Source organism: Melospiza melodia, chromosome 2 (genome assembly GCF_035770615.1).
Source record: "Melospiza melodia melodia isolate bMelMel2 chromosome 2, bMelMel2.pri, whole genome shotgun sequence".
Taxonomy (NCBI): domain Eukaryota; kingdom Metazoa; phylum Chordata; class Aves; order Passeriformes; family Passerellidae; genus Melospiza; species Melospiza melodia.
In genome coordinates, this window is record NC_086195.1 from 126,078,754 (window position 1) to 126,097,198 (window position 18,445).

General features: G+C 42.3%; 2 protein-coding genes across 13 annotated transcripts in view; both read right to left on the reverse strand.

Annotated features, from left to right (window-relative positions):
* Window positions 1-1,234: 1,234 nt before the first annotated feature.
* On the reverse strand, window positions 1,235-9,721 carry F7 (coagulation factor VII). Its single transcript, XM_063149923.1, has 8 exons — window positions 9,583-9,721; window positions 7,192-7,352; window positions 6,594-6,618; window positions 6,389-6,502; window positions 5,317-5,457; window positions 2,762-2,868; window positions 2,133-2,253; window positions 1,235-1,942 (listed from the first exon to the last, which is right to left on the reverse strand). The coding sequence occupies exons 1-8, from the start codon at window positions 9,650-9,652 to the stop codon at window positions 1,404-1,406; spliced, it is 1,278 nt and encodes a 425-aa protein (XP_063005993.1). The 5' UTR covers window positions 9,653-9,721; the 3' UTR covers window positions 1,235-1,403.
* A 6,411-nt stretch (window positions 9,722-16,132) lies between these two features.
* MCF2L (MCF.2 cell line derived transforming sequence like) overlaps window positions 16,133-18,445 on the reverse strand; it is a 146,832-nt gene continuing 144,519 nt past the window's right edge. For all 12 annotated transcript variants that reach the window (XM_063149931.1, XM_063149928.1, XM_063149939.1 and 9 more), the window contains one exon: window positions 16,133-18,372. In XM_063149931.1, coding sequence (XP_063006001.1) covers window positions 18,278-18,372 — 95 coding nt within the window. In that variant the 3' untranslated portion in view covers window positions 16,133-18,277. The remainder of the gene's footprint in view (window positions 18,373-18,445) is intronic.

Here is an 18,445-nt window from a genome sequence, read left to right on the forward strand (position 1 = left end):
AATCTCTAGTGCATGTATGCATATATACTGTAACATCTCTTGTTTTTCAGGTCTCTGAAATTTGCTGCCTTTTCTAGTTCAGTTCACTACCTAAACAAACAGTAAAACTTCCTTCTCTATTGGTAAAACAGGCTATAGGATGTTCAGTACTGCATGGTATGTACCATACAATGACAATGTTTTCCCCTAATAATGGAGTATGATCAATTGTGCCCTACTTGCTGATAAGCTTTTGTGATTGAGTTGATATTCTGCATCATCTGAACAATCTAGAGTGTAAATTCTGCATGAGATAGTTAAACTGTTTTCCAATCTCCTAGTTCAGTTTTGTCTTCCTCACCTTTTCAGTGTTTTCATGCTAAGGTTAGAAAGTACATTTTTGAACTGTATATGTTTTCAGAGAGCTTCAGGTTCTATCATTTATGCCTTAAGACTTTAGTGAATGGTCTTTGGTCACCGTTTTGCAGAGGGGTAGATAATTATCCTGTTCTGGTTTTAGATCTCAGGATAGAGAGTACAATTGAGATTATGCTGGACAACTGATAAACATTCCCTTTCATTTGCACTCTTTCTATCAATATGAATAATATGAAGGCAAAGATAAGATTAAATCAGTGGTATTCTTTACCACTCATAAATATAGGGTTAAATATTGCACTTACTAGCCTTACAGCAATAATACTTGGTGCAAGAAGATTTAAATCAAGTTTTCATAGCAGACCTGTAAATATGGAATCAATCTTTTCCCAGATTTCTTGTCCTGGAGAGGGTCTACAGTTCTTCCCCTTCAAATCTTCCCCGTTGCCACTGCAACTGTTGGAGAAAGCTGCTCTAACATAAGCTAAAGGAAGCACCTTTTCTAATTTGTTTCTGCTATTTCATCATTATATTACAGGATCCATAGCATAGGAAGTTATGAAAGCCAGAAGCATAAATGTGTTCAAAGGAGATTGCACACAATTATGGACAACACATTCATTCATGACTGTTCAGTCTAATGCAACTTCTGGCTCAGGAAGTCTGTACTTCACTGATTACCAGAGGTTGAGAGTGTGGCTGGAGGAAGGCTTATGGTCTGCATGATGTGTTGCTGATAGTCTCTCTCTCAGCATGTAGCTCTGATCTTTAGCAGAAATGGATGCAGAACAGGAGGGACATTGTGTCTGATTTGTTACGGTCATTCTCTGCCTGCTTGACAAGATACACCAGTTTACAAACAACACTGAGAGGGATGTTATTTTACGTGTTCAAGTAGGCCTTAGGCTCACTTAAAATCTTTAATAGTGTTGTGGGTATGGTCTGTATCAAATATCTAAGATAATGAAGGAATCCTTCAATGGGAAGATGGTACAGAGGGACTGGGGGGCAATAACACGACCTGGAAGTGCTGTGGCTCAACATCATCAGTCCATGTGCTTCCTCAACCAGTCAATGTATTTGGATACCCTAGTGTAAACCCCATAGCTGCCTTTAACAGCACAGCCCTTTCCCCAGCTGACAATCCCAGTCAGAAACCAGGTGTTCTTGTACCGTGTAGCATGAGGACCACCACTGTCTCCCTTGCAGGAGTCCTTCACCCCAGACAGGTCTCCTGCACAGAACATATTCTCTGTGATATTTAAATCAGTCTCCTTTTCACATTCTTGTGTCTTTACACGTGGCACATCAACTCTCATCAGGACAGAGGAGGCGGCACCTCCATCTATTAGGCGTCCCCATCCGCTTACTGTGGAGAACTTGATGGTGGACAGTTCATACACAGCAAACCTTTTCTCAGGCAAGCATATTGGCACCACATGGTCAGTGAGATTCACGGGTGTTTCCAGTTTCAGGAGGGCAATATCATTATTGACCAGTCCATTCCTGTACTCTTCATGAATGATCATCCTGGCCACTCCACTTTCTTGCTCAGTTTTCTCATCAACGTTTATTTTGTGTTCACCTGGAAAAGTTATTAATTGTAGGTCATGTCAGGTAGCTCCTTGAGTCTTTGGAAGCTTGAGGATGTGGGGTGTTTCTAGTCTGACACCTCTAAGGACAATTAGCTTGTACAGCCAGAGCCTTCTACTCTGATTTTATCAGGTTGGGATGCTGCCACCACCTTGATAAGATGAGGAGGGGAAGATACATACCCAGTCTGACCCGAAGCTGTTTAGGGTGAACGCGCTCCAAGCAGTGAGCTGCAGTGACCACCCACCCTGGGGAAAGCAGTGTGCCACCACACTTTTCTTTCTGATCCTGTATTATAAGGGCCTGCCAACAAAAAGCAAATTTATGTCCTTCCTCAAATGTGCTTGACAGAGATCTCAGTAGAGATGGGTTTCATATTGCTTCTTTCTGTCCCTTCATGCAACTGTTCCACAATACCACGCTGACTCCATGGAGAACTTAGCAAGGGAAGTTTTCCCATGGACATTTTCTTCATCTTGTAGTATGGACCCTGCATATTATGGCCCAAAGTGTATCCCTGGAAGCTGCAACTAATTCTTGCTGGCAGTGAAGTTAAGGACTGAGGGGTCAGGAGATAGACACAGCTGTGCTACCACTCTACTCCTATGAAACCAGGTACTCTGGAATAAAGCTAAGGTGACTAAGTGAAAAAGGTGGATCTGCTGGCTATGGATGAAGAAGGAATTTGGTTATCAAGATATGGCACTTTTTATGAATTTTTACATCATAGATTTAAAGCAACGAATTTAGTGTAGTAATTTCATAAGGAAAATTTAAAAATAAAAGCAATGAAAGATTTTTGAAAACTCACTTGCCATGGACATTCACCTGGAGGACAGATGAAACCACCTACTATTCTTCCACGTGCAGTTGAATTTTTTTTTGCCAACACTGGTATTTTCCCACATGGGTATTTCACTGAGGAAAAAGAAAACAAAAAACCAAAACCCAAAACAACAAAAGGCAACAAAGATTTTATTGTACTGAACTCACAGCGAATGTGTAATGTCTTCAGTGAAGCTATGTCAGCTGAAAAACTGATTTCTACTCTAGGAGCATGGATTCTCAAAAATAATGTAAAGCAGCTCAGCAGGGAAGTAGTTTTTTTTTGTTTGGAAACAGCCAGAAATGCTCTTACAGTTAGAGTTGAGGCTCTTACAGCATCACTGACATGGAGTCACCTACCATAGGTCTTTGCAGACAAAAAACCTGCTTAAGACACACCTCAACACAATGAGGTAGGCTGCAGGCTGGAGTGCAGAACTGATCTGACAAGCTTTGTAGTATACAATTTTCTTTGTCCCTGCTGACTTTAAGTCACAGCATCCACGGCAGGGTGAGACAGAGGCTTAATCATGGCCCTCCTTTGTTTGGACAGAGCCAAAGATGTCCCTAGGGCAGACTCTGTTTTCTGGTGTGTCTCTCCCACACTACCTTGTTTGCTTGTGTCCAGAGCCTGCTGGATTCTTCCAGACTGCACATCTCTGTTCTGCCTGAGCCAGCATGTGAAGAATGGCAATAAAGACAATCAAATCCTGACTGAACTTGCAGTTCAGCTGTAGTGCAGAGGAAGTTTTGGTGTTTTTAGTACATCCTTCACCCAGCTGGGTTTTCCTGTAAAGGAGAAGGTCTAACCTCGGGGGTGCCTGTGTGCCGTGTGTCTGTGGTGAAACTGAACACACCATCCCTTCTGTCTGGCAGTCACTTCACTCTGGGGTAGCGCTGTGAGGAGGAGCGCTCTGTTTCTGCCTCTCTGGGAGCCAGGGCCCTACAGTCTCTGCTGAGCTGCATGCTGCATCTCCATGGAGCTGTAAGTACTTCAGCTGACATGAAGGCAGCATCAAGGTTTTACAGGTCCATGCAAGGTGTGGAGAAACAGGACTGGCTTTTTGGTGGCAGCTGGTGAAAGATTAAACAGGCACAGCCTCTAATGCTGTGTCTCTAATGCTGTGTGTAGGGCAACACAAATTTGGGCCATTGTGGGAGATGACAGAGGGACAGTGAGGGGACTGTCAGCCTGGCAGTTACACAGTTTTTTCTACTTGCAACACATGGTCAATTTTACAGCTATTTTGGTCCCCAAGACGCAAGCAGCAACAAATACATCTTCCTTGCAGGGAAAGATGCACTGAAAAGCCTGTGAGGAATTTTGAATTGTTTGTTCTTAGCTTTTAACAAAAGCAGCTTTCCCATGACGTGGTATTGCAGAATCTGTTAATAAGGGATAAGCACATTAGCAGACATTTTTTTCTATTGAAATTGCTGCTGCTGCTGAGAGCTAGGTTGTCATTACCAGCTCTCTGCATGAGTGTTCCATTGAGGTGTGTGCAGGGGAGCACCACTCCTCAGAATTACTTTGCATGCTCCCTGTGGCTGTGTCCATTATGTTGTTATGTTCATATCCCCAGGGGTCTCCTTTTCCCTCTAATAAAGTAATTCAAGTAGGCATCTGCAAAAGAGTCGGGTGCCAGCTTATGTATTGGCAAAAAGATTAACTTTCACTACTCTAGTCCCAGTTGAAATTTACCTTGCTAGATGAAAAAAATATCTAGCCATAGTGTCTAGAGGAAAAAAATATCTAGCCATAGTGTCTAGAGGAATACCATGAGTGTATTATTCCTAGCAATTAGGAAAAGAAAAGGAATGAAAAGAAAATAAAAGAGAGAGAAAGAGAGAGAGAGGAAAGAAAGAGAAAGAAAGAAAGAGAGAGAGAGAGAAAAAAGAAAGAAAGAAAGAAAGAAAGAAAGAAAGAAAGAAAGAAAGAAAGAAAGAAAGAAAGAAAGAAAGAAAGAAAGAAAGAGAGAGAGAAAGAAAGAGAAAGAAAGAAAGAAAGAAAGAAAGAAAGAAAGAAAGAAAGAAAGAAAGAAAGAAAGAAAGAAAGAAAGAAAGAAAGAAAGAAAGAAAGAAAGAAAGAAAGAAAGAAAGAAAGAAAGAAAGAAAGAAAGAAAGAAAGAAAGAAAGAAAGAAAGAAAAAGAAAGAAAAAGAGATTAACTGGTTTTTTTTTTGGTTTTAATAGGCCTCTTCCTGTCTTGACTCCTATACTGAAATAAATATAGTGGTAAAATCTAGTCACAATTTCGGATTGGAGAGACAACAGTAAAATAAATCTGCCCCCAAAATATTTTCCTACTGTGGATGTAGGATCTAAAAGGATCTCTGCTTGGTGGTCATGCTGACCAACCACTGCTTTTCTGGGGTAGCTAACTTACACCAGAAGCCAAATGTAGGATTTGGGACTCTGCCCATGGAGGAGAGGTGAGGAGCTGGTATCTGAGCATTATGCATTGCATGTCCTGACATGTACACTTTGAAAACTTTTCTTCCAGAGCTGGCTTATGCTTAGCATCAGGTTGGTAGTGTCTTACCTTGAGGGATGCAGGACACGCCATCGCTTGCTAAAGTGTAATCATCATCACAGAAGCACAGTCGTGTTTTGGACTGCTTGTCAGTACAGTACTGTTCACAGCCACCGTTGTCAAAAATGCACTTCAGTTTGTCAGCCACAGCTAGAGTCAGAGAAAGAACATTTAGGATTCAAGACTTGGGTTTTTGTGCTTAACATTGATAACTTGCAATTGGAATGCTATCAGGAAAGCAAGGCAGGAAAAAAGATTTTTGTGATTTATGCAGAGCAACATCATCAAAAGTGCTTTCCATCAAAAGCTAAGTAGGCCTGAATCTCCAAGAGTTAGGGGAGAATAGGCTTTGGTTAAGAAATACATGCCTAAAATTTAATCAATCACCATTTATACAGTACCTGAGCTGTCTCAAGAATGGAGATATTGTAATTGTGTGGTAACCATCGTAAAATATCACTGAAAAATTTTAATTCTGTGACATTTTGCCATTTAGCAGGAGGATGCTCTGGGATGACTGTTGAAACTGCCTGCCTAGACTCAATGAGTGCCTAGCCCTTGTCCAGACTCTGCATGTTCTGAGGATGTAACACTCAATGTTCAGTGCCCCCTGAAATCAGTGGAAAGGTGTGTATTAACTTCATAAACCACTGGATCCTTCCCTTTGGGCTTTGTACTGTGCATATGCAGTGTAGTTCTCACTTACAAACTGCATGGAGTGTCTAAGTTAAAGTAAGTTCAGTACTTGAGTAGGAAATTCCTCCTTTTCTCTCAGATGATGTGCAAATGCAATTTTTTTTTTTTTCCACAAAGTCATTATAGGGCAATAAGTACCTTGCTGCCTTGCAGTGCCTGACTGCTATCTGGTTAGATCCATCCCTCAGCACCAAAAGCACAATGAACAGAAGCTGTCACAGCTAGAATGATGCAGAATCACAGAACCATAGAATATCTCGAGTTGGAAGGGATCTTCAAGTCCAAATTCTGAATTACAGTGACTGTAAACTTATTGGTTATCTCAATGCCTTGCATTTGAATTAATAACAGCATTTTTATTTTGGTAAGTTATGCCACAGCTGACCTTTTTCACAGCTTTTGCCCTCGTATTCGACGGGACAGCGGCAAACATAATCCTGGAACTGGTCATCACAGATCCCACCATTCTGACAGGGGTTGGAGTCACACTGGTTAGGGTCTGTAAAACACTCAGTGTCAGTCCAGCTCACTCAAAGAGCTGCAGCAGTGGGAGTGGTCCACAGCTGTAAGAACATCCTGAATGATCATACCGGAATAGATGTGCCAGAACTCTTCCTGGAAGAAAAACATGTGAGATTTAATTAAAGAAGAATCAAGTCAAGTCTTACAGCCCTTGTTGCACAGCATGGGTTACAGACAGTCAGAGTGATACCACTTCTGACTTTATAGTTTGTGACAGTTAATATCCATAAAATATTCTAATTTTTAGATTGTACATTATTTTCACATACTAATAGAGAAGGGCTTTGTTTAATGCACATAAATAGGTCATACATAAATAAGCTCTGTATAGCGGAGGTGGGATTGACTGAAAAAAATGTTGCACAATACAATAATTTCAAGTACTGTCAGGTCAGGCATAACTGGGGGTTTGGGGAGATGTCTTAGAGACCATCTGCTTTCCCACCATCCTGTAAATGGTTACTGCTTGGGATTGCCCATGCAGTGTGCCCTCCTGCAATTCACTGCTGCTGTAGTGAATTTATCCCTGTACATAGAAAAGAAAAATGCAAACAGCAGGACACAAAGTGCTTTTTTAACTCTGGTGGTTTAAAGTGTCAAAGCACAACCTTAGAGTAGGGAGAGTTCTTATGACAATGAGTGCTCACCCAGCTTTCTGTTACTTACTGTCCTTTCAACATCACCGTAAATCTCTCTTGCTTCCTCATAGGAGCACCTTTCTTCTATGCATTCTCGCTCTAGTGACCCCCGTTTTATCTCTTCAAAGAAGCTGTTGGCTCGTCTTTGTCTTTGCAAAACATTGCTTGCCTCTTCCTGCTTTAGAAAGACTGAAAAACAGCAGCACGTTCTGTTTGTCATAGAGCTGTGCTTGTCAGACAGAGAGGATGGGGGGACAACTTCCCCTGAAAGCTTTTCTGCTTCCCAAGCTTCTTCTGAGACACTTTAGAAAAGAAATGGGCAGATGTGAAAGAGTCTCTTTTCTCTGGCCTGCCTCAAGGTAAAGCGACAACACAGGAGTTTTAGAGATCCTGGAGCTTAGGAGAAGATGGCCTGTTACAGCAGTGGGGTGTATGGGGGTGTGTCTCTCTGTGTGTCTGTGTGTGTGTCTGTGTGTTGTATGCATGTCAGTGACTCCTGAGGTACTGTTGCATGTCATATGCATCTTAGCACATGCAGCAGTTTCACACAGCTGTAGCATCTGGAGAGCCTGTGTCACTTTATCAAGCCCTGGTGTGCATGGCACTGGAAAGCTCGTGTCACTTTATCTAACACTGGTGTACATGGTAAAAGCTGCAATTCTGTACTTGATACAGTCAGTCACAGTGACAGGTGGACCACAGTCATGCCTTCACCCACACTCACATGTTATTTCATACCCTTCCACTTGATGGACCTGAAAAAGTGATTTACCCCAATGCCAGTAGACCACAATTTATGAACCACTGCTTTAATATATTATCTTTAATTTTCTTCTATGGAAAAGGTTATGTTAAGGTACATAGGAAGGCTGGACAATGCTGACTGCATTTCCTAGTGGAGCCTGTGAATGGCTCCTAGCTCCTGCCATCACCACAGACTACAGCCAGGAAGGGGACTTCTTGTGTGTCTCTACCATGCTTTGGAAAGATATTGGGTACATAGGTTTGGTAGCAGGCATCAGCAGAGCTCATCTCCTAGAACTGCAACTGGAAACACCAATGTCATGGTCACCGTGCTGACCTGCTCCTCAGCCTCAGGGTATTAGCACATCACACAGCTGTGCTCCCCCAGTATAATTCAGGATAAGGAACAAGAAGTCCAAGTGCTGGTGTGTAATTTTGCTCCACATACTACACAGAAAAAGTCTTGACATTTTAAATTATTTTTTTATCATAGGGGATAAAAAAATTAGGGGAGATTCTGGAGCTTCATGGCAGTTTACATTTCAGCGGTTTAACTGTTTCACCTCGGATTGTGGGTAGATTTGGGGACTGAGGCTGATGCATATCGCCTGCCTTTCCCCAGGACATTCTCTGAAAAAGAGTGGGAGTTATCTTCTACCTGCTGAAAGGGCCCTGAGGGATGCTGAAAGACAGACTCATGTGTGTCATACCAATATACACTCAGTCATAAATGCTGAGAGGGTTTATTCCAGTCTGAAGTGATGTGAGATGTGTCCATAAACATTTGTTTCTAATTCAGGATATTTGCTGAATTACATGCAGAATAATGGTAATTTCCCCCTGTATTTCAAAGTTACTTAGAAGAACGAAGTATTGTGCACTGAATTTATCCCTGGGTGCATTTGGTCATTATAGGAATGTCAGCTGGGTCTTTCTGCCTTGATTTCAGTCAGGATGTATGCATTTGATATGGCTTTCTTTAAAGGCTTTTAGTTAACCTTATGCTGCAGATATGTGGCATATGTATCAGTGCATGAGCACAGACTCTGACAGAGGAGCATGCCTGAGCACATGGCTTGGGACATCCATTTGGCATTATCTACTTTTTTGTATTGGATAATTTCTGACTCTGCTACCTATTTCCCCACCTTTCTCACTGCAACAAACAAGACCTAGTTAATGGCTAAAGGGGGATCTGAGAGCACTGGATCTGCTTTATTAATATGGGAGCTGGTTTTTGGACACACAACTGAAGAGCTACCTCTTCTCTGCCTTCTACTGAAACAGAGTGGATCCTACCCGCTTTAATTACTCATCAGCTGAGTGACAGGTTCTTGATGATTTGCTTTGAAAAATGTCCCAGTTCTGCATGAAATAACCATAAATCCCAGTTCCTTTCTTCATGTAGACAGCTGGTGGTTTGCCTGCTGTCTGTGCACCAAGATAACAAATTAATTTAGCAGTCTAGAGGTGCTTTTCCTTAGTTGGCAGAACAAGTGCATGGAGCCATTGCTGAGAGTAAATTAGAGCTTTAGAATAACGCACAGGCACCGCAGGAGACACGACAAACACACAGCAGTGCTCAAAACTTGCAGTGGAAATCACCTCAGTAACAGGAAAGAGGAAAGAGGTCCATTGCCAGTAAACATCATTACAGCTATATCCTACAACATACCTGCATCCAGAGAAAGAGGGATCAGTAGCAGAAAGCAGAGAAACAAAGCCACATACTGCCTGGAAATCATGATGAACCCTGTGAGCCAGTGTTCTGGCAGTGTATTGACATTTCAGCAAGGACTGTTTGGCCAAAGGGCTCAGCTTCAAATGCTTGGAGCCAGAGGAGGGGCCAGCAAGTCATGGAAACAGCAAAAGATCCATGACAGCCTGGTGAGCTGAGCAGAAGGGCACACACAAATCCTGCAATGTGCCCTTTTCACAGAAACAAGGGAGCTTGGTTTTGAAATGTGCTCTCCTGACCCATGCAAAAACTATGGTGGTTACACAGGCTGCTACCCCAGGCCTGCATTTTCCCTTTAACCCACCTTTTCCATGAGAAACGTGAATGCTGGGATCCTGAATCCATAGGACAGGCATTAACTTGGCCACATATCACCACATGCAGAGAGTGGTGATGTGATATTACCTTGCATCAGCAGTCAGGATATTGCCTTTCAGTGCTTTGGAGTATGATTGTGCCACTGGCATCTATTCCCATTTTTCTATCACCAGTTGAAACTCTGCACTTTTTCCTGAAATTGCTGGGAGACACTAATTAACCAGCAAGAGACACCCTACACTGGTTCTCCCCATCTTTGCTGCCAGAGCCACGTGGTCTGCACAGGTTGTAGCAGCTGGAAGTGGCACTGAGCTGATCCATGTTGTACTTCTCTAGGAGCTACCAGGGCCTGAGGGGCCACTCTGCAGACAGTGCTTTATGTGGAACATAAACAGTCCCCGATTTAATGGAAATCAATTCATGGCATCAGACTGGAAAGCTGACAACATTCTTGGGGAAATATTTACTTAAGATAGCAGCAAGGTAAAGAGCATGTTTGTCTATGAGAAGTGGGGCATTAGCTGAAGGCTGGACTGTTTTCCAGGCTGTTCTCCCCTTCCTGCCTGGAAAGGAAGGAGGGTCAGCACTGCATCTGAATGCTACAGAAAAGGAAATCAGCAGCTGGATTTTTACTTTGTGCCAATGCTCAGCATAGCTCCTTGCAGAAGTTGTGATTCCTTAGGAAAATCAGGCTCCTGGCTGTTGTTTCCATGCAGTCCTGTTGTTTAGGGGCAGTACACACAGCTGGATATTTTGCTTTGAAATCACTTTCCCAAGAGGCAGTATCCAGGCACTTCTCTGGATCACAGCCTGGCTAATTCCCAGCAGCCCAGTTCCTGGGCATGTCCTGACCCAGGCAGAGGAAGGAAGCCAGTTACTGGAATGCAAAAGAAACTACAGCAGCCCTTTGCTGCATTTTTGGACCCTTCTCCATACCTCTCAGGCTGCCAACACAGCCCTGACTCCTTGTTCACTTGCCTGTGGCAGGGAGTTGAAAATAGCAAATCCATTTTCCGATTAGCAAAACCGAAATTAAGCTTGAAAATTTCTTTTCATCTCATCTTTTTGGGAATGATCTAGCCCCACCTATCTGTGTGAGTCATGCAGATCATAGAATGAGGTTCTGCCTTCGCTGCCTGAGGCCAGGCTGAGTCTGCACCTATGCCCCCCACTGCCTTTATTTCCTCACACAGGGTGGGCATCTCCCTGCCAGGGATGGGAGGTGGCTGCCACTCTGCAGTGGCATCACAGCACCTCTGCAACCTCCATATTCTTCACAATGTGCAGATTCTGTACATCCTTACGAGATTAAGGCAGGATTTTATCTTTGCCTTCCTTCCTCTGCTGACATCCCTTAAACCTGAAAGCTTTTGCTTTTATTTCTTGGGAATACAGCCAAACAGTTATTTTTAGAGCCCTGGAAGAAGCCCAAGTGCTGGGAACAAGGGTCAGTTCATATGGGGACCATCCCTCTTCCAAGAAAATGAATGCAATTAGACTCCATCAGGATGAACCTGAGAAGGGTCACTGAGGATTCAGCACTTCAGGACTACCTTCCAACTCTTTGTTTAAGAACTTTGTACTGACAGATCTCATCACACAGTGTTTCCTACTAACTTCAGCTGGGTCTGTTCATTGCTTAAAGACCTGTGCTCTTTAAGGGGAGTTCTCCCTTCCTTGCAGTCTTAGGCCCCAAATGTCCTGTTTTCACCTAGCATAGAGGTGATTTTCTTCTCAGTAGCTTGTACAGTGCTGTGGTTGGGATTCAGTGTGAGGATAAGGATAAGAGACTGATATTTCAGCTGTTGCTGAGCAGTGCTTCTCCTGTCAGGATCTTTTCAGTGTCTCATCCTCTGCCAGTGCTGAGCTGCAGAAAAAGCAATGAGAGAGCACGGCCAGGACAGGTGACCCAAACTGACCAAAGGGATAGTCCATACAGTAGAATGCCATGCTTATATAAATGCTTATGTACTTACATGTGATGTATAAACTGGGGGGAGTTAGCTGGGAGGGGGTGATCACTGCTTGGAACTGGGATGGGCATTGGCCAGTGAGTGGTGAGCAGTTATATTGTACATCACTTGTTTCTCTTAGTTTTTTTTTTTTTCTTCTCTTTCTGTGTCTCTGCTTTTTATACTACTAATATTATTGCATTAGTATTATTAATACTTATTTTGCTTCAATTATTACACTGTTCTTATTTCAACCCATTTTTCCCGATTCTCCTCATCTCATGGGGAGGTTGGCATTAAGCAGCTGCCTGGTACTTGTTGTCTGGGATTAAACCATGAAGTCTCCTTGGTGCTCAGCATAGGGCCTGGAAGGTTGAGATGATGACTGATCTGACCAGAGAGTACTAAAACAAGTTTGTTGAAGGCCTTCATTGTATTGGTTTAATAGTCACAGGTCACAGTGATTTATTTGCCACCAGAGTGGTTGTGCTTGTTCTCAGGGCTGTGTTAAGCAATACCTTACTTGCAGCATTTGTTGCTGTTTTGGTGTCTGTCGCCTTCAGGGCCTGGGTTCTCTTGCACTTCCTCGTATCGGCTTTTGATCTGATAAGAACCGCTGGGTGCGAAACCAGCCCGGTGTGTTCTCGGCGTCGCTGTCCCGTCCTATTTCGGGAGCCATCTGCTGGGAACTGTTAATACTTGCACCAGCCCCAATCCCCATGACGGGCGCTGCTGCTCGAGGGAGGAAACGGATTCAGATTCCAGCAACAGGCTCTGAAGCTACTCAGATTCTGCTAAGGAGCACTGGGGCTACTCACACTCCAGTTGGTTTCACTTGGAGGGGTGTCAGCACACCTGGAACTGACAGCCCCGGGGTGGCAGCACAGCCCCACCACCTGCCATGGATGGATCCAGAGGCAGCAGAACAGGGAGAAGCTCTGGAACACCTGCAGTGCACTGATGATATCATTGTGTGGGGCAATACAGCAGAAGTCTTTGAGAAAGGGAAGAAAATAGTCTAACTTGTTCTGAACAACAGTTTTGCCATAAAACAAAGTAAAGGTCAAGGGACCTGCACAGGAGATGCAGCTTTAGGGAGTACAGCAGTGAGAAGGGTGTTGCCACATCCCAATGGATGTGATCATAAAACAACAGCAATGTCTCCACCAACTAAAAAGAAAAAAATAGAAGCTTTCTTATGTGCTACAGATTTCTGAAGAATGCACATTCCAAAGTGCAGTCTGATTGTCATCTCTCTCAAGTGTCCAGGTATAATGATTTCAACTGGGGCCCTGAGCAACAAGCCTCTGGACAAGTCAAGGAAGAGATATTCATGCTGTAGCCCTTGAGCCAGTCTGAATAGGGCAAGATGTAAACAATGTGCTGTACACCACAGACAGGGGAGACAGTCCTACCTGGAGCCTCTGGCAGAAAGTACCAGGGGGGACTCAAGACTGATCCTTATGGAGTCACACTGACTCCAGAGGATGGAAAGCCCACTGTGCTGTAACTGATGAAGAGCTATTGGCAGTTTATGAAGGTGCTGAAGCAGCTTTGGAAGTGATTGGTACAGAAGCACAGCTCCTGCTGGAACCCTTACTCGTGCTGCATTGGATGTTCAAGGAAGGGTCCCCTCTTCACATCATGCAATGGTGGTGGTGAATCATGCATCTGATGGTGGCACAGTGATGATGGAATCAGAACTGGTTTCAACATGCAGCAATCCAACAGCATGTGCCATCTTTCCTGCCCTGAAACATTATTATGAAAGGTGAGGACTGGGATCATGGATTGAATGAATTCAGTGGACTTTCATAAGTGTGGCCTATAGACTTAGAGAATGGTATCTGTGTGAATATCCAGCAAAAGATGGAAAAGGTGATGGGGTATTTGGAAGTGTGGGACCTGGCATGACACAAGTGGTATGGAATAAAGGTTGGATATGGTTCTGGTTTCAGCTGGGACAGAGATAATTTTCTTCTTCAGTGCCATGCTGGGATTTTGGATTCAGTGTGATAATAATGATAACACATTGATGTTTTGGCTGTTGCTCAGTAGGGCTTACCCTAAGAGAGGGACTTTGAGTTTCATGCTGTGCCAGTGAGGAGCTGCAGCAGAAACCATGAGGGAGTATGGCCAGGAGCAATGACCCAAACTGGCCAAAGGATATTCCTTTCTCAGAAGTCATGTCCAGTATATAAATTGGAAGGGGATGATTGCTGCTCCGGTCTGGTCTGGGCACTGGTCATCAGGTGCTGAGCAATTGCATAGTCATTGCTTGTCCTTTTTTGTAATGGTTTGTTTTTGTTTTCTTTTCTTTTTCTTTCCTACTAGTAGTAGTATCATCAGTTTATTATCATTAGTATTATTATATTTTACTTTGTTCCAATTATTAAAGTGTTCTTATCACAACCCACAGGTTTTACTTTTCTATTCCTGATTCTCCTCCTCAGTGCACTGGATGGGAGGGAGTGAGCAGCTGCACGGTCATGTCCTGTTTGGGGTTGAACCATGTCACCAGCCAGAGGAGCAAACAGTTTGTTTTTCTTCCCCAGAAGATCCCTGTGTGTACTTTGTTTTCCTTCTTGTGCAGTCATGCTCCAGTTAATGAGATTTCCCCTGTATTTCTGCTCTAAAAATCTCCTTGCCAGTGCTGCCTTCAGCTTTGACTTATGTTCTCTGAGCAATTCCAACAAAAATGAACTGCTGTTCAATTAAAAATTAATATATATTTAATGCAAACATGTACCTCTGCTGCTCATGGGTACTACTAGAATCAGTTTGGGAGCAGCTCTGTTTAATGCCACATATCTCAGTTGGTAATGAGAGATATTAATTTTGCTAAAAGCCTTTTCTTGCCTGAGGCCATCACAGCCACAACAGCACCACTAGCAAATCCACAGTCCTTTAAATGTAGCTGGGGACCTTGCTGTCCTGCCAGTGGATGGGGAATAAATAAAAATTCACCTCCTTTCAAATTAATGCCCAGAGAAGGCACTTCAGTAGTTAAATGTCTTATTTTGGTAATACAATCTCTAAACACAAGTTTACACAAAGTCTTCAGAATTTCTCTTCTATTCCTTCATCCTTAATTAAGGGATTTGATTACCTTTACCTGAATACCCCTGAATTTGGGTTGCTTCATCATACAAGGCAGATCTGGTTCTTGCCACACACATCTAGGGAGGCTGCTAATTCTGGGGACTTGTGTGGAAATAGAGGAGTTCATAGTAACATCTAACATATCACTGAGAAGGGGAATGGGAGTTCCTGTCATTTTGAGTTAGGTGATGTAAATGAGTTATGGTACAACTTCCTCGGTTTTGCTCAATGGCAACATCTGTGCAGGATGGAGAAAATGTTTTGTATTCCAGCTAGCAAACTGCTTTTGTATCTGTGAAACAGTCTGTGCCCCAACTTTGGGACAGTGATCTAAGAAACCAATCATTATTAGGCTTTTATATGGAATACCCTTTCGTTTTACTCTTCGCTAAGGTACATTTGGGCTGGAATTGTTTCATTCTTTTCTCAAAAAGGCTGGACCTCCTCTTGCTCAGAAAAGTAGGACTACCTATTGCAGAGGGAGCTGTTATGATGACAAGATCAAGACTAAACAAAAGGCAATCAAGTCTCAGTAAAACACCATGACTGGATCCTGTAATGCACATGGCCAACAGCTCAGCCCAAATCACTCCGTCAGTATGAAATCCACTTGGCATGGCATGGTGGTGCCTAAAGTCATCAATCACTGCATGTACAAGCACGTTCCTCTTCAGATGCAGCAGGGTGAACGTGGTGTCTTGTTTCTCACCCAGGCATGGCCAGATGCAGACCTCCAATTTGCTCTGCTAGTACCAGAGGATCCATGGATACATGGCTTTCCTTGGGAAAACCCAACAGTGATGTGCTTTCTTTCAGAAAAGGGTGTGTGGGGAAAAGGAAATCAATCCAATTACCTGGCACTGACTTGATTTTTTATCCTCAGCCTGCAGACAGGCTTTAATTCCCTAGTGCCAGGCACATGATTCTAAGTGAGACATGACCACAAAGGTGAAATGGTGTTTTCCTGAGATCGTGCCAGAATAAGCAGGCTGAGGATTTCAATACACAGACCTGCTTTTCTGTTCCAAATCCTAGAACCTCTTTCTGTTTTAATATGATACCCATAAAAAACTTTCAAGACTGTGAGACAAAATAAACCCCAGAGCATGTCTATATAAAGGCATTCAGCAAGAAGCGCTGAAATTTATTCAAATTAATTACAGTAGAGACCTCTGACTTTGAACTCCTAATTCACAACAGCAGTAAAAAAGGAAATGGTGAAATGGGTTGTATTAAAGTGCAATGATGTGGAAAAACCATTGAAATAACACAAATGACGCTGCAGTGAGAAATGAAACAATAGTCTCATCCAAGCAATGACAGCAATATATAAGTAAATTATGTTACAGATAATTTACAAAATAACTTACATAGATGAAGATAAGCCGAATCTCATGTTGCTATTCCATTGTTAAATATCAGACTAAATATTCCTGGTCAGCACAGTATTATATGGAATAATAAAAAAAAGATCAGAGGATTTTCATATTGAAAAAGATGCCTGAAGTAAAACCCTGATCAGCATTTATATTGCAGTACTGCAAGAAAACTAAGTATTTATGAATTGTAAAGTGACACATTCAGCAGCATGAAGACTATAAATACATCTTTTACATTGATACATCATATCTACACACATATACATATCTACACAGGCAGATATATACACACAAGCATATACATGCACATACATCTGTGCATACATTTGTGTGTGTATATACATGCTTCAGTTTGTGCTGACCGTGGCCAGCTGCATTTTGATTGCCTCTGGGGTAGGGTTGCTTCTGCATCATTCCTAGATGTGTTTGTCATTTAATCTGAAGTCTCTAAAACATAAAATTCTGGCATAAAGAGAGAATTCAGGGCTCAGCCATCAGTGAGCTGATGGTTAAATGCAGTTCCCACTGACATAATCTGCTGTGCTTAGTGCTTCTGAAAAGTTATGCTCTTCATGTCCCCATTATTTTTAAATAATTTGGTGCATGAATCAGTTAAAAACCTGTTTTCATATATGCAAAACTATTTGAGAGATGGACAGGAATGAATACAGTATTCCATATCTGCACTTAGTTTTGTACTCTTTGTAAGGATGGTGTGCAAAGAATATCAGACAAAGTGAAAATTTATATTAGCTTGCATCATACCCTGAAAAATGGCAAATTTAGCATCACTCTTCCTTTAAAAAATTTTAAAATACTCATCTGTAACATAAATCTGACTCTTATTTTTTTCCCTCCTGTGCTACAGTTTTATAGAAAAATTATATAATTGGGGAGTTTTTATCTTTCAATATATCTGGAACAAACACCGTGGACTAAAAATATTTTGGATTTCCAGCCCTCATAGGTTTGTTTGAAGGAAGGCTCTTGACCCATAGTGCAGTTACTATAGTTTCCTCTGCCTGTAACTGCATGTTGTGACACCAGAAAGTAACCATGCAATTACTATTTATTAAAAAATAATTTAGTGAATAAGAACATTTGTGTTTCATTGTGCACCTACATAAGGAAAAGCATACTACTAAATTGCCAAGGCTATGTAAACAGTGATCTTGGTAAAGAATTTGGTTGTGAGGCCAAACAAAAAAAGGGCTAATTCTATTGCACATGTCACTAAAATGTTGGAAGGGAAAAAGTAATAGTGTCTCTTGATGTTGTTGTGGCCAGTGAATTGGTCATGTCTGCATCCCAGCCTCTAGGGAGCAGAAGAATATCCTGAAAATCCAAGAGGAAAGGGTGGACCAAACCTCCTTCCTGGTTGCCATGGGAGTCCCATTCACTGCATTGACCGAGGTATGTCCTTGGAGAAAGGGTTTCTTGGGGAGAAGAAATTGTAAACTTGGATTTATTTTCCTCATACCTATCCTGTACAGTGATTGCTATGTTATTTGTTTACAATGAGCATTTAGCATTGAACACATTTTGTTTGCTCACATTCAGATTCTGGCTGTTACATAAAGATACAGTTCTGCAGAAACCTGATCGTGTGTCAAGGAGAAAATGCTCTTGATGCTAACAGAACTTCAGAGCAGAAACCTCTACAAAATCCTATTTCAAATCATTTAACTTTTATTTACAACTTCACATTCCATGCACTTTTCATTGGGATCCTCTGGGAGAACCTGTAAAATTCACCACTAAAAATATTCAGAGTTGGCAACACAGTTCTGGTGGTTCTCAATGAAGTCCAATGTCCAGAACTCTGCAGTAAAATACACTCTCCAGATTTACCTTCCAGGGAGGTGGGATGAACATGTCATATTAGCCCTTAATGTCAGAGAAGCTGGTGCTACTGACATTGCAGCTATCACTGCAACTTGATGATGTGCTCAAATTGCTGGAGGCAGTGCCTGATTCTGGGAAAAGAAAGGGAGAGAAAAAAACACACAAGAAAATATTGGTGGTTGTTTTTCATTACTTTCTTTGATA

Coding starts and splice junctions, on each gene's coding strand:
- F7 (XM_063149923.1), bottom strand. CDS start 9,652: ATGATTTCCAGGCAGTATGTGGCTTTGTTTCTCTGCTTTCTGCTACTG. Junction 6,503..6,593: donor GTTCTGGCACATCTATTCCG/GTATGATCATTC, acceptor AGTGTTTTACAG/ACCCTAACCAGTGTGACTCC. Junction 1,943..2,132: donor ACAGCTTCGGGTCAGACTGG/GTATGTATCTTC, acceptor TAACTTTTCCAG/GTGAACACAAAATAAACGTT.